Consider the following 14,369-nt stretch of genomic DNA (forward strand, 5'->3'; position numbering starts at 1 on the left):
GCCAAACCTTTCATGTTTGGCACTCACCCAGATGGTGGTCATGCTGGGCAGCTTCTACCAAGTGACCTCTCAGAACTCTGAGCACTGCTGACTAGATTCCCATGTTAGAAGGACTCTCATCCTCAGCTGCCTGCTCTTGGGCAACCCCCAGGTCCCAAAGAACCCCTTCCTTCCATCCAGGCAAAGATGGCTGGTGTCCCAGCCCTAACTACTTGGAAAGACAGTAGAGTGTTTCAAAGATCCAAACGTGTCCTGTTTGTGTCCTTGCATCCCATCCCTGATGGTCTTCACACTGAGTGGTAGGTGACCCATGGACATGTCTCAGGCCATCGGGAAGATGGAGGAGCCAGAGACCTTACCCTCCCAGCTTCAAGGAGGGCAGCTCTGCTCTCACCTGGCTTGTTTCTTTGTTCATCTGCATTCCATTCCGTCTGAAGGGCTCTACAACTAAGAGAAATGGGAGAACTGCTGCTCAAGAAAGACGTAGACAGGCTTGAGGTAAACGCCTACACTACCACTTACAGCCGTGTGACCCTGGGAGAGGAAGCTCACCTCTCCAAATCTCGGTTCCCTCAACGGTGCAAGCAAGACAGCAACCCCCACCTCACGGAGTAGCTGCAAGGAATAAATAACAACAACTACTCCTCATCCAGAAACCACTACCTATGGCGCGTAAGCAAACTGTGTTTCCCCTTGGAAAGTGTCTGCCGAGATGTAGGGAGAGTCCCCAGTGGTGGTGAGAGCTGTGCCAAGGGACACCAGCATCCAGGGAAAGAAGCCTTTCCGGGGATGACTGGACCAGTCAAAGTTTTCCCCTGCCATCGTTCCTCTTTGCTTTTGTAACAGCAGGTGGGTGATATAAATGAAGTCTTGGCATTCCCTTGGCAGGAAGAGAGGCCAAGAAGGGAACGGGAGAAATAGAGGTAAGATGGGTCTGAGCCTCAGGGAGAGTGGGGAAGTAGAAGTCCGCGGAATTTATCTCAGGTTTAACTTTGTTGCCCTCCCAGGATTGAGAGAAGACAAGAGGTCCTTTCAAGATCATTTACAAGCAGCCTGGAAGTACCAGCTCAGTTAAAACTTGGCCTTGGAGTCCCTCCCCCGACAGGGAACCACCAGCTCCCAAAGTGCTGCCAGTGATTTCCCAAGAGTCCTCACAGCCTAACCCAAACCTTCAGGAATGCACCCTGTGTCGATAAGGAACCACCTCAGAGGTGCGGAAATCCTCTCCACATTTGGTAGGGTCAGGGGTAGGGGACGGGTGTTTTATATTTTTCAAAGTGAGGACAAGCACCAGAGCGGAAAGCAAAACTTCCTGACCAAAGGCACAGCAATTCCACACCTGAGCTGGACCAGGGCTGTTTTTCTTATGAACCTACACTGTCTCTAAGATGCATGCTCTGAAAGGAAAGGCTGTCCCTTGAATAAGCTCCTGCACTTGGTAATTGGCTGTGACCTCACATTCCAGGAACAACACTGACTGTTTAACAATCTTTGGCAAAGACAATTGAACTACCATATGTGAAAGCACTTTGTAAATTGTAAAGTAACATACAATTCTTCTTCTGGCTGTTGTTAACCAGACCTCGTTCAAAATGATGATATATTTATTAACATATATATTACTATATACATTAATATAATTATTGACATAAATATTTATTGACATGGTAATATGCTAATGCTATATTATATTCAAAAAGCAGCTTATAAAACAGAATAATCCCATTTTAAGGGATGGGTAGATAAGCATGTGAACAGGAATAAACGCACCAAAATATCAATATAGATTATCTTTAGAGGTGGGTTGCAGGTGATTTTCTTTTTCCTTTTTTCTTGTTTATCTATATTTTCTAATTTTTTCTATAGTGAACATGTTTTACTTCTGTAATATTAGAAACTTAAAATGATTAACAAAATGCCTCCACTTCATCCCACACACAACAGGCGAGAAGTCATTATAGGACGACGGCCTCTGGCTGTAACCACCTCTCCCTGCACAGCACGCCCAAAGGAAAAGATTTTGTCAATTACTCTTCTTGAGGTGGTCCAAAATCTAAGCAGATTGGGAAACTTACTAGAGGATGTGGGCCATTATCATCTTACCCTCCATCACAGTACGTGGAGGAGGCCAGAGAACTACCTCTGAAGAGCAGTAAGACAAACTCAGCTGGCACTGGGCACCCAGCAATAACAGAGGCCCAGAGGTCTGGATGAGTTCCAGGAGGGGAGAGGGTTGGACTCAGGCTCAGCCCAGTACCTGGCACAGAGTAGGCATTCAACAAACATTTCTTGAACAAGTAAATGAATTACAAGTCAACTGGGGAACCAGCTTTGTCCCGAGTTCCTGGGCACATTCTGGCCCTCTCTGGGATATCCTGCTGGGTCTCAGGGATGGCGGGCCAATCATTCTGGAAAAAGCTGCCCAAAGGGCAAGAACAAGAGTATACAGAAGGTAATACGGCTGCAAGCACAGAGTTTCAAGAGACACATATCCAGTAGTAACAACAGCTTTACTTCTACCACCTGCGTGAACTTAGGTACCTGACTTAAACCATCGAGCCTCAGTTACCTCATCGGTAAAATGGAAATGATATCTACTTTTGGGGATTCTTGCGAGGAACAAATGAGATAGGATACAGAGCATTCAGCAGAGAGCCTGGCCCTTAAGCATTTGTAGGTGGTACATACTGTTACCAGTGTATGTGTATTGTGCAAGTAGCAATGGACACACGTTTTCCTCTGGTAAATGTGCGAGATCATCTGGAGCCACTTAGACGACTCGGCTTGAGGAGGGTAGAATTAACAGCCCATTTAGTGGATTGCATAAACTGTCTCCCACAAGGAAATGCTGTAGCATGAAAGCTAAGAAAGCTGCGAGGGAGCAGGATGAATTATGTCTTCAAACCACATTCATCAATCAAGCTGAGTCAGGAGGCTTAAATCCCAGGAATAATTCTAAACTAGAGACCCACCAGCAGAGCAGGCCATGTGACAATTCCCAAGACACCTCATCCAAAGTGCTGTTGATTTGGAGTTTACCTCCAAACTCTCCCCTTCAGAGAGCAGAATAACTTCATCAGATGCCTCTCACTGAAGAGGCTCCTCAAGCCTGCTTTCAGGACCTGTGGTCGAAGGGTAAGACCTGGAGGTTAGTCTTGGAACAAGGACATCTTGGGTAAAAGCTGAAAGGTCTTGCCTTGTTCCTTTCATGATGGACAAACCCCTGCAATGGCCTTGCCCTTCCTTGTCTGCCATTTCTGTCACCATGACAGAGAAGACCCTACATTAGGTATTTGAGCTTTCCTTTCCCACTAAGAATGTGCCTGGATACTGGAGGCAACTCTGTCCAAATCAACGTAGCAGCAGAAACCTTTAAAGTGTGTGACCACACAAGCTGAATGATTTCAAGGCCAGGCTGGGAGAAGAGGCTAGCAGGAATACAGGAAGAAGAAAATAATCATGTTACTGAGAAGTCATGGTTTCCCATGAAGAAAGGTAAGATAAAGTTGAGTGTGGCTGATTGTCCCCCCAAATCCATGGAAGAGATTCTTCTTCCATAGTAAGCCCAGCTAAAGCCTACATTTGTCTGCTTCCTTTGCAGCCAAATGTGCCCACGTAACCACACAATGGGGTGTGCACAAAGGAGATATGCACAACTTCTGGGTAGTCTCCAGATTAAAGACAAGCTGCTTGCTGTAGATAAGCTCTCTCTCCCCTTTTCTTCAGACTATAATGCAGAAGTAACAGTCACTCTGATGGAACCATTTAGCTAAGAACACCACCCTGAAAGAATCTGAGTTCCTGAATGATCTCACAGGACACAGCTGCCCCACCAGCCTGGACTGGCTGGACTACTCCTTGAAAAAGAAATACACTTCTACCTTATTTAAGCCATGACATCTGTATGTCTCTTTGTAATAGCAGCTTAGCTTAATTAATATACTAACTAATCTCATTAGCCTATGGTCAAGCAATGAATGTGTTAGGTTGAAGCATATTCAACTGCTGTTTTTGTAGGTCAAAAACAGTTGAATATCAGTGTACAGCTCAACCTAACGAGATCTGGTCAGAAATTTTCAGAAAAGGATAACTTTACCCTGTAGTTAATGTGTGGTGAAATTAGATTAAATATACGCAAGCTACAAAACATCATTGAAAGAAAATTAAAGGAGGCCTAAACAAATAGAAAGATATCCCATGTTCATGGATTAGAAGATTTAATGTTAAGATGGCAATACTCCCTCCAAAGTGATCTACAGAGTTAACACAATTCCTGTCAAAATCCCAGCTATTTTGCAGAAATTGACAAAATGATCCTAAAATTCACATGGAAATGAAGGGACCCGAAATAGCCAAATAGTCTTGAAAAAGAAGGAGGAAGTTGGAGGACCCAAACTCCCTAATTTCAAAACTTACTACAAAGCTACAGTAATTAAAACAGGTGATACTGGCATACAGATAGACACATAGATCAACAGAGTAAAACTGAGAGTCCAGAGATAAATCCTCACATTTATGGTAAATTGCTTTTTGAAAAGGGTGACAAGACAATTCACTGAGGAAAGAATAGTCTTTTCAACAAATGGTGCTGGGACAACTAGATAGCCATATGCAAAAGAATGAGATTGGTCCTCTACCTCCCATTGCATACAAAAATTAAGTCAAATGGAACAGAGACCTAAATGTAAGAGGTAATATTATAAAACTCTTAGAAGAAAAATAGGTATAAGTCTTCATGACCTTGGATTAAACAATGGTTTCTTAGATACAACACCAAAAGCACAAGCAATCAAAGGAAAATAAATTGGACTTCATCAAAATTAAAAATGTTTGCGTTTCAAAGGACACTAACAAGAAAGTGAAAAGAAAACCCACAGAATGGGAGAAAATATTTGCAAATCATGTCTGATAAGGGATTTGTATCCAGGATATATTAAGAACTCTTTCAACATAAAAATAAGAGGACATATAACCCAAGTTTTAAAATTGCAAAGGATTTGAATAGACATTTATCCAGAGAAGATACACAAATGGCCAATAAGTACATGAAAAGATGCTTAACATAATTAATCATTAGGGAAATACAAATCAAAACCATAATGAGATACCACTTCTGATCTACTAGGATGGTTATAATCAAAAAGACAGACAATAACAAGTATTGAGGGGATGTGGAGAAACTGGAACCCTCATATATTGCTAATGGGAATGTAAAATGGTGCAGCCACGGTAAAAAACAATTTGGCAGCTCCTCCAAAAGTTAAACAGAATTACCATATGACCCGGCAATTACACTCCTAGGTATATACCCAAGAGAACTGAACACATATGTTCACACAAAAGCTTGTACACAAATGTCCATAGCAGCATTATTCATAATAGCCAAAAAATGGAAATAACCCAAATGTCCATCAACTGATGAATGCCTAAACAAATTGTGGCATATCCATACAATGGAATATTATTCAGCTATAAAAATGAATAGAGTACTGATACATGCTACAACATGAATGAACCTTGAAAATATTCTACCAAATGAAAGAAATCAGTCAGAAAAGACCACCTACGGTATGATTCCATTTGTACAAAATGTCCAGAAGAAGCAAATCTATACAGATAGAAAGTAAATTAGTGGTTGCCAGGGGGTAGGGATAGGGAGAATTGGGAAATGACTGCAAACAGGTATCAGATTTCTTTTTTGGGTGACACAAATACTCTGGAAATAGATAGTAATTGTAGTGGGTTGAACAGCGGCCCTAAAAAGATATGTCCATGTCCTAATACCCAGAATCCTTATTTGGAACAGAATCTCCCTTAGAGTTTCTGGAGGGAGTGTGGCCCTGCTGGCACCAATTTCAGACTTCTGGCCTCCGGATTATAAATTTCTATTGTTTTGAGCCACCAGGCTTGTGGTAATTTTTACAGCAGCCCTAGGAAACTAATAACAATGGTGATTGTTGTAAAACTTTGTAAATTTACTAAAAATCATTAACTTATACATTTTAAAGGCTCAACTTCATGGTATGTGAATAATATTTCAATAAAGTTGTTATTTGAAGTACACACATGCATAACCATACACATGCAAGCTCCTTTTACAACACGTCAGGAAGCAACAACTTCATAGGCTAAGTAAAGTGCATGATAACCTATCGTCCTTTCTTTTGTATAACAAGGTGATGCTCCTGCCTCACAGTCACGAGAATATAAACTCTGTAGATGCTGATCCTCCCATCAGTGAGGACAGGATTTTTAGATCCATGTCCTTGTGACCTCGTGGGCTGACATTTACTAGAGGGACGGTTGGTCTAACCTGTGACTCCGCAGTTTTGGGGGTATGCTTCGGACCCATGTTTTCCCAACCTCAATTCTCCAAATCCTGAAGTATGTGTGCAGCCAAGACAGACCTGGGGAACACTGACCCTGCAGCTCTGGACCTTACCTCCACACGTCGCTGCCTTTGGAAAACATGGAGGCACGAATGACTTCAGGTGCCATCCAAGCATATGTCCCTGCCGCGCTCATCTTGGTGGTTCGGTGCCACTCCCGAGCCAGGCCAAAATCAGTGATCTTCAGAATCTTGTTGCTCAGATCTCCATTCTCCACCTTTTGGAGGATCAATACTGGGCAACAAAAGGAATAGAGAAGAAACCAGAGAGTCTGCATTAATCACAGGGAAACCACCAAACACAGAGCCCTCCTTCCATCCTCTAGTCCTGAACCGCAGGCTCCATCATGCGGCTACCACGGGTTGATGGTAGGAGCCATTGTTCTCATACACCTACGATGCATAAATTTTTGTGCCAAGTATTTTATAGGCATTATCTTTAACCCTCAAAACAACTTTATGAGGTAGATAGTACTCTCATCTCTGTTTTACACATGAGGAAACAACTAGATCCAAAACCACCAGAAGCCAGGGCATTTCCGCACAGCGTACTTTCCTGGAATGTGTGTTATAGATATAGTCTCCCAGCAGTAGTGAAATGTTTAAACTCTCTCCTGGGAAAAAGTCACTACCACCTCATGGCATGGTGAGGTCACCAATAGAGATACAGCACTGTTAGATAAATTTTCAAGGCCACACAACTAATAAGCCAGGGCTGAAACCCAGGCAGCCTGACTCAAGAGCCTTCTCTGTTGTCTTTACACCATTCAGCCCATTCACACTCTATGAAAGAAGAGCTGTGAGGTCACAGCTGACCCTTCTGAGAAGCAGCTCCTTGGGCTTTCTCTCTGCCAGGGCACCCCGGGCTACACCCACCCTCAGATCACAAGGAATGGAGGTACATGTTGGATTTTCAAGGTTTCAGATGGTGTCTGGACAGTTTCCATGAACCTCTCCAAGTTACTTTATTTAAGCTCTTAAGAAAGCATGTCTTTTGGGCACAGAGATTTCCCCTTAATCCAGGAACTCACGCCCACCCTTTGAGAAATGGCTGACAAGTTGGAGGGGTCAGAGTGACACACATGTTAACACCCGTGCTGCTCTCTGTGAACATGGCCCAGGCAGGAGGAGCTAGTGCACTGAACTAGTTATACTCAGGGCCCTGCCTCCTACATTCTAACACCAAAGCACCACAGCGTGGGAGCCATCTTGGCTCTCCCAGGACAGCAGCTGAGGCAGCTACCTCACCCACTTGACGGTTCCAGTAGTAAGTGTGCCCTCGTGGGAACCAATCTCCCTCAAAAGAGCAAAACTGCAAATTGACTCAAGTGCTGGAAGCTAAGTCAAGGAACTCTGCCGGAGTGGGCAGCTAGCAAGCTCTTTGGACGTGTGGAAGCCAAGCCTTCGTGTTCCCAAGTGGGACGGTTGCAAAGGCCCAGTGGCAGCATAACCTCTGGTGGGCCAGACACTGAACCACCCGGGATTCAGAGCTCAGTACACAGGTTTTCAGCGGAGGAAGAAAGACTCTCTGCCGTTCAAGCCCAAATGGGGAGGGTACGGAAAGGGAACGATTTTAGGGTAACTGCCTTAGGCAGGTCCCTCAAGTCGCACAATTGGACTTTTCCTGCTGCCCCCAACAAATGTCCACTGAACTGTTACATATTGAAAGGACTTAGGCCTATGTGCTTCTCAGAAAATCAGCCATAAAGAGGGATTACAAGCAGCCATAGGCCTGAGAGCACAAGATAAAACAGTGCCAGCCACTCCCTAGATCTAATGGACTGAGACTCCTTCCTCCACGCCCTCTCCCCACCTCCTCTGACACACACCCCCCACGCTGAGCTGCCAGCATCCTGAATGGGTCCCGGCCTCTGAATGCTTGGGCAGACTGAAAAAAAAAACCTTTCTCCATCTCTCCAGATTCTTCTGTGCCCCTCTCCTCCTCTCCTCGGGCAGAGATAGACAAATATGGACCCAGACTGCTGGGCAAGTGACTCTAAAGAAACCCACCGTTCCTTCTACAGAGGTGGCCGCCCGCTCCTGACCATTTCTTTCTGAGCCGCCCTTAAACGGAAGATTTGGAGGGAACCCTATCCTTCCATATCCAGTGGGGTTCTGTCCCGCCACCCCAGACCCCAGAGGACTGGCAGGGGCAGGGGGAGGAGGAGAACAGTTTCATGATACTGTGTGGATCCAGCTGAGCTGCCTCACTCTATGCTGGAAGGGGAAGCAGCGAAGTTTACATTCTGTTACAGGAAATAGCTGTTTTAGAAACGGAATGGCATATTGAAGATGATTTTTGAAAACAGACTAATCTGTCAGATGGCTTAAAAGGAATGGCAGAATGATGAAGATGGGGCAAGAATCAGCCCAGGGACGTTGGTCTGAATTTAAATGACTTTAGATAGCACAGGTCCAGCCTGGTTCCATCTAACGCCACTGCTCCCTGCTGCCTTACAACCAGCTGACCACGAACATTTATCCCAACAGGTTGGGTCCCTGAAGCCATCTGAGTTAGAAATCCCTGGCCTAGGGGTCCTGCCCTCTGCAAAGAGGAGAGGCTGTGTAATCAGAAGCCAGCTAGTCATCCTGGCAGATGGTAAGAGCCGATGCTTCTCAATAATGGTTTCCTGAAACACTGCTATCTACTAAGCATCTATTACTATAAATAATTAAAGCAACAAAGTATGTGAAAGCTTTACCTTTTTTGTAGATTTTTCTTCATTGAGATAAAATTCACATTTTAAAGTGAGCAATTTAGCAGTACCTAGTACATTCACAATGTGGTACAACCACCACCTCTATCTAGTTCCAAAACATTTTCATTGCTCCTGTAAGGAAACCCAGTACCCGTTAAGCAATTATTCCCCATTCTCCTCTCCTCCCAGCTCCTGCCACCCACCAATCTGCTTTCTCTCTCTATCAGTTTACCTATTCTGGATAGATCATATAAACAGGACTATTCAACGTGAGACACATCTGGGTATTTCACATAGCATAACATTTTCAAGGTTCATCCACATTATAGCTTGTACCAGTACTTCATTCCTTTTTATGGCTGAATAATACTCCATTGTATGTATATACCACAATTTGTTTATCCATCTGTCCACTGAAAGACATTTGGGTTGTTTCCACCTTTTGATTATTGTGAATAGTGATGCTATGAATATGTGTGTACATATACTTGGAGTATCTGTTTTCAATTCTTTTGGGTGTATACCTAGGAGTGGAATTGCTAGCTTATATAGTAATTCTACATTTAACTTTTTTTTTGGGTGAGGAAGACTGGCCCTGAGCTAACATCCATTGCCAATCTTCCTCTTTTTTTGCTTGAGGAAGATAGTTTAACTTTTTGAGAAACTGCTAAACTGTTTTCCACAGCAGCTGAAGATTTTACAGTCTCATTAGTAGTGTATGAGGGTTCCATTTTCTCTTCAACCTCGCCACACTTATTTTCATTTTTTTTTATTATAGCCATCCTAGTAGATGTGAAATAGTATCTCATTGTGGTTTTGATTGGCATTTCCCTAATAACTAATAATGCTGAGCATCTTTTTGTGTGCTTGTTACCCGTTTTTATATCTTCTGTGGATAAATATCTATTTGTTGTTTGCCTTTTTGTTGTTGAGTTATAAGACTTATAAGTTATAAGTATATCCTGGATACTAGACCCTTATCAAATATATGATTTGAAAATATTTTTTCCCTTTCTGTAGGCTGTCTTTTTTACTTGATAATGTCCTTTGATGCACAAAATTTCTTAATTTAGATGAAGTCCACTTTATTTTTTCTTTTCTTGCTCATGCTTTTGTTGTAATATCAAAGAATCCACGGCCAAGTTCAAGTTCATGAAGATTTACCTCTATGTTTTCTTCTAAGAGTTCTATGGTCTCAGCTCTTATATTTAGGTCCCTGATCCATTCTTAGTTAATTTTTGATATCATATGAGATAGGGGTCCAACATCATTCTTTTGCATGTGGATATCCCATTGTCCCAGCGCTTCTTGTTAAAGAGGAAAGCTTGACTCTTTACAACAGAGTGAAGCACAGTCCTCTCCCAACATGGTTTCCCTGGTAGGAAAGAAAGGTTATATTCACAGCAGCTTACTTACCTGAACCACTGCAGTGAGCCCATTCTAAGCTTCTACCGCTGACCAACTGCAGCAATAGCAAATTATCGTGCTTGACTTCTTGGAAAACTTAGGAATGTTTTATCAAAATCTGCTGAAGTCTATGAAAGCATATTGTGTAAACCTCCCCTCTCATGCGTAGGGTAGTGGAACAAATGCTGAAAACAACTAACAAGTGCAGGTCAATGGGGGCCTGGCTAAGACAGGAGGAACAGAGAGGAAAAGACGCATTAGAACTAAAGACCTAGTGAGTAACCAGATATAGGGGCTTGATGGAGAAGACAGAGGTCGCCAGCCTAGTACACATGGGTACCCAGTAGAACAGTAGTGCCCCTCATTGAGAAGTTGAGAGACAAAGCCCATTTGAGAAAGCCACATTGAGCATGGGACATAATGATGTTTAAGGTGACATCAAGTTTAGGCTTGACGTTTTCCATGAGACCCTGGACAAATTTCATGAACTCTGCACCTCTATTCTCGCTTTTGTAAAATGAGGATAAAGACTAATAAGATTAATAAAAATGATACGGCAATGAAGCACCCAGCAGAGAGCATGGCACATAAATAGGCACTCAGGACACCACAGCTATTATTATTACTAAGTGTCTTGTAAGTAAGTGGAAACCATGGAACTCAGCACTCAAGGTACTAGGCGTGAAGCCTGGCAGTCTCTGATACATAATAACCATGCAATAAATTTTTACTGTATAAACAAATGGAATGGTTGATTAATTAATAATGATAGCTACCTATTGATCACTTAGTGGCATGCTGCTCTTTACATACATCACCTTAGTTAATCCCTAAATTAACCCTATGAAGTAGGTGTAATTATTTTCTCCACGATAAAACACACACAGAAAGGTTAAGTTAGAGAGGCATGGAGATGGGATTCGAAAACAGATCTCTCTTTGCACGCTGTGCCATCCAGGGGACAGAAAAGAATCCTATGCGTCTTTAAGGCTTATCTCAATTTCTGCCAGATCCCTAAAACCGTCAGTCATTAACTAGCCTTCACCACTCTTCCTTTTCCTGAATTATTCCTTCAGCATCCAAAACCAATACCATATAATTAAACATTATATTTTTTATGATTATTCTTCATATGTATTTAATAGTCATTTATTTATTTATTTATTTATTGGTGAGGAAGATGGTCGCTGAGTTAACATCTGTGCCCATCTTCTTCAATTTTGTATGTGGGACGCCACCACTGCATGGCTTGATGAGTGTGCGTAAGTTCACGCCCAGGATCCAAACCTGCGAACCCTCGGCAACTGAAGCAGAGTGCACAAACTTAACCACTACGCCACAAGGCTGGCCCCATATTATATACTTCTTTTAATCATTCCCCGCTGCTGCGTGAATGTGTGCCTCATCATTTTCTCTAGAATGTGATGGAATATGACTCCCAGAAGGCAAAAACCTCTCCTTCTTCTGGAACCCAAGTCGTTCCCCCTCCAGGAACCAAGCAGAGGACCAGGCTCTCTGGGGGAACTGACCCCTCACTGGTCACTTCTTTTACTGAAGGAGTATCTGTGCATCTTCTGAGACCATCAACCTCCCCATTCGATTGTTGTTGAGTGCTGGGCAGCATCCCCCCAATGCTACCCATCCCTGAGGCACTAAGGGGAGCCGGTGTGTACCAGGCAGGATAACAAGACTGGAGAAAGAGGAACACCTCAGCCAGGGGTCACTAGTGACTAACACACTCAAGTGGTGCCAGGTGGGGTGGGGGGACACAAGGCAAGATGAGCTGGGGACTCTGCCCATAAGGGCCTTCTACACACCATATGGAAAGATACTCCACAAGATGGAACATCAGGTCAAGACAAAGCGTGCAGCAATAAGGGCCCACATTTTGCTACAATTAATAAGATAATCAGAGTTTTCTAAACCTCAGTAACCCAAAGACATTATTCTTGACTATTTCCAGATCAGGACACCACCTATATACCATTTATTTAACATTTTTCTTAAAATTGACTTTTTTCAAAATGGCTTCAAGAAATTTTATATCATTATTATAAATGGAAAAGACAAATATCCTTCTAATATTAGGTAACTTGTACAAATAAATAAAAGGAAAACAAAAATAAACATTATTAAGTTTCAGTAGATCCTGCTACTGCTCATAGCCTGAGTCTAAAGCCTGCTGTCTCCGTTAGAAACAAAAGATTACAGGTGTAGAGGGGAATAAAGGCAGACTAGCACCAAAATGAATCTTGACCTCCAAGAACATGGAGAGGTTGAATGAGTTTCTATGGGATTCAACGGTACTGAATACAGACCACCTAAATGGCCTCAGGGCCATCCTCTGCTAGGAATTCAGAAGAAGAAATGAGTCAGACAGGGTGGCCACAAAGGGCTCGTGAGAATGACCTAACACCATTTAGCTGGAGGCCAGGCTCTCAAAACTTGGCATACCTGAGGAGACTCTCCCATTAGGTCCTAATGGTAAATTTAGCTTTGGTTGATGATTTATCATTTTGAGATTTCGTATTTATTATTCATCTCCATTAGCATAAGGGGCTCCGATTTGCTAAATGATCACCTTGGCACCAAGGCTTCTATCACCATGCCTTCATTTGGTTTAAATGATTCAGCATCATCTCTCCCAGATTAAGCAACTGGCCTAACTCTGTTTTGAGGGTTGTGTTTTGCTTGGTTTAGTCTTTTTTCTTTTTAAGTTTATTGTCAAATGCATATACACATAAAAGGGTGGATAAAACATGTTTGCATGGTTAAAAGAAAATAAGATGAAAACCCATGTAATCCCATCCAGTCTCTGAGAAGCTCCACGTGTCCCTCCCTGTCACATCCCTTTCCCTCTCCCCAGACATCTCAGTCTTGACTTTTGTTATGCGTTCCTTTACTTCTCTTTATGATTTTACCACTACGTATACATACTAAATAAGATATTGTTTAGTTTTGAAAAGGTGCTTTTGACAAGTCAAAAGTGGTTGTGTATACTAGTTTTCTAGGGCTGCCAAGCAAAACTAACACAAACTTGGTGGTTTAAACAACAGAAATTCACTGCCTCACAGTTCTGGAGGCTAGAAGTCCAAAATCAAGGTGTCACCTGGGCTAGGCTCTTATCAAAGGCTATAGAGAAGAATCCTTCCTTGCATCTTCCAGCTTCTGGTGGCTGCCAGCAATCCTTGGCATTCCTTGGCTCAGGGTAGCATAACTCCAATCTCTTCATTCGGCTGTCTGCCCTCTGTGTGTGTGTCTCTCTCTGTGTATTCACATGGCATTCTCAGCTCTGCGTGTCTGCAAATTTCCCTCTTCTTATAAAGATGCCAGTCATTGGATTAGGGCCAATCCTCATCCAGCATGACCTCATCTTCACTTGATTACATCTACAGAGACCCTATTTCCAAAAAAGGTCACATTCACACCTTAGGACTTCAACATGTATTTTTCAGGGGGACACAAATTTACCCACAATATGGAATAACAGTAAAAACATTGCCTTTGCTAGATGAAGCCTCACAGAAGGAAATAAGCTAAACATAGTGTCTGGTCATAGTCCCAGAGAACTGACAAGAGCCCTTTCTGGGAAAGTCAGTAAGCGAGATCATCTATGAGTTGGAAAAAGTGGGTAGATGACCACAGTGGGAACATCTGGCACTTGGGCAGCGGAGATGCAAATACTAGACATCCACCAGAAATATCGTTGGAGGAGCAGGCTTCTCTGTATTTTCTATTTCTAAATTTACTTTAGCCTATCTCTGGTTCTCAGGGTTGGGCAATGAAAACACTTCTGTCTGCCCAATTAGCAGGGCAAGGAGGGGTGAGCAGGAGCTTCATCAGCACATGAGCAAGACAGCCAAGTGCAGATAAGA

General features: G+C 42.9%; 1 protein-coding gene across 4 annotated transcripts in view; it reads right to left on the reverse strand.

Annotated features, from left to right (window-relative positions):
- The window catches only part of MAP3K9 (mitogen-activated protein kinase kinase kinase 9), a 73,360-nt gene that overhangs the window by 23,658 nt on the left and 35,333 nt on the right, over positions 1-14,369 (reverse strand). For all 4 annotated transcript variants that reach the window (XM_014830175.3, XM_014830179.3, XM_014830177.3 and 1 more), the window contains exon 3: positions 6,443-6,623. In XM_014830175.3, coding sequence (XP_014685661.1) covers positions 6,443-6,623 — 181 coding nt within the window. The remainder of the gene's footprint in view (positions 1-6,442; positions 6,624-14,369) is intronic.

The sequence above is a fragment of the Equus asinus genome, chromosome 7, assembly GCF_041296235.1.
Source record: "Equus asinus isolate D_3611 breed Donkey chromosome 7, EquAss-T2T_v2, whole genome shotgun sequence".
Lineage (NCBI taxonomy): Eukaryota > Metazoa > Chordata > Mammalia > Perissodactyla > Equidae > Equus > Equus asinus.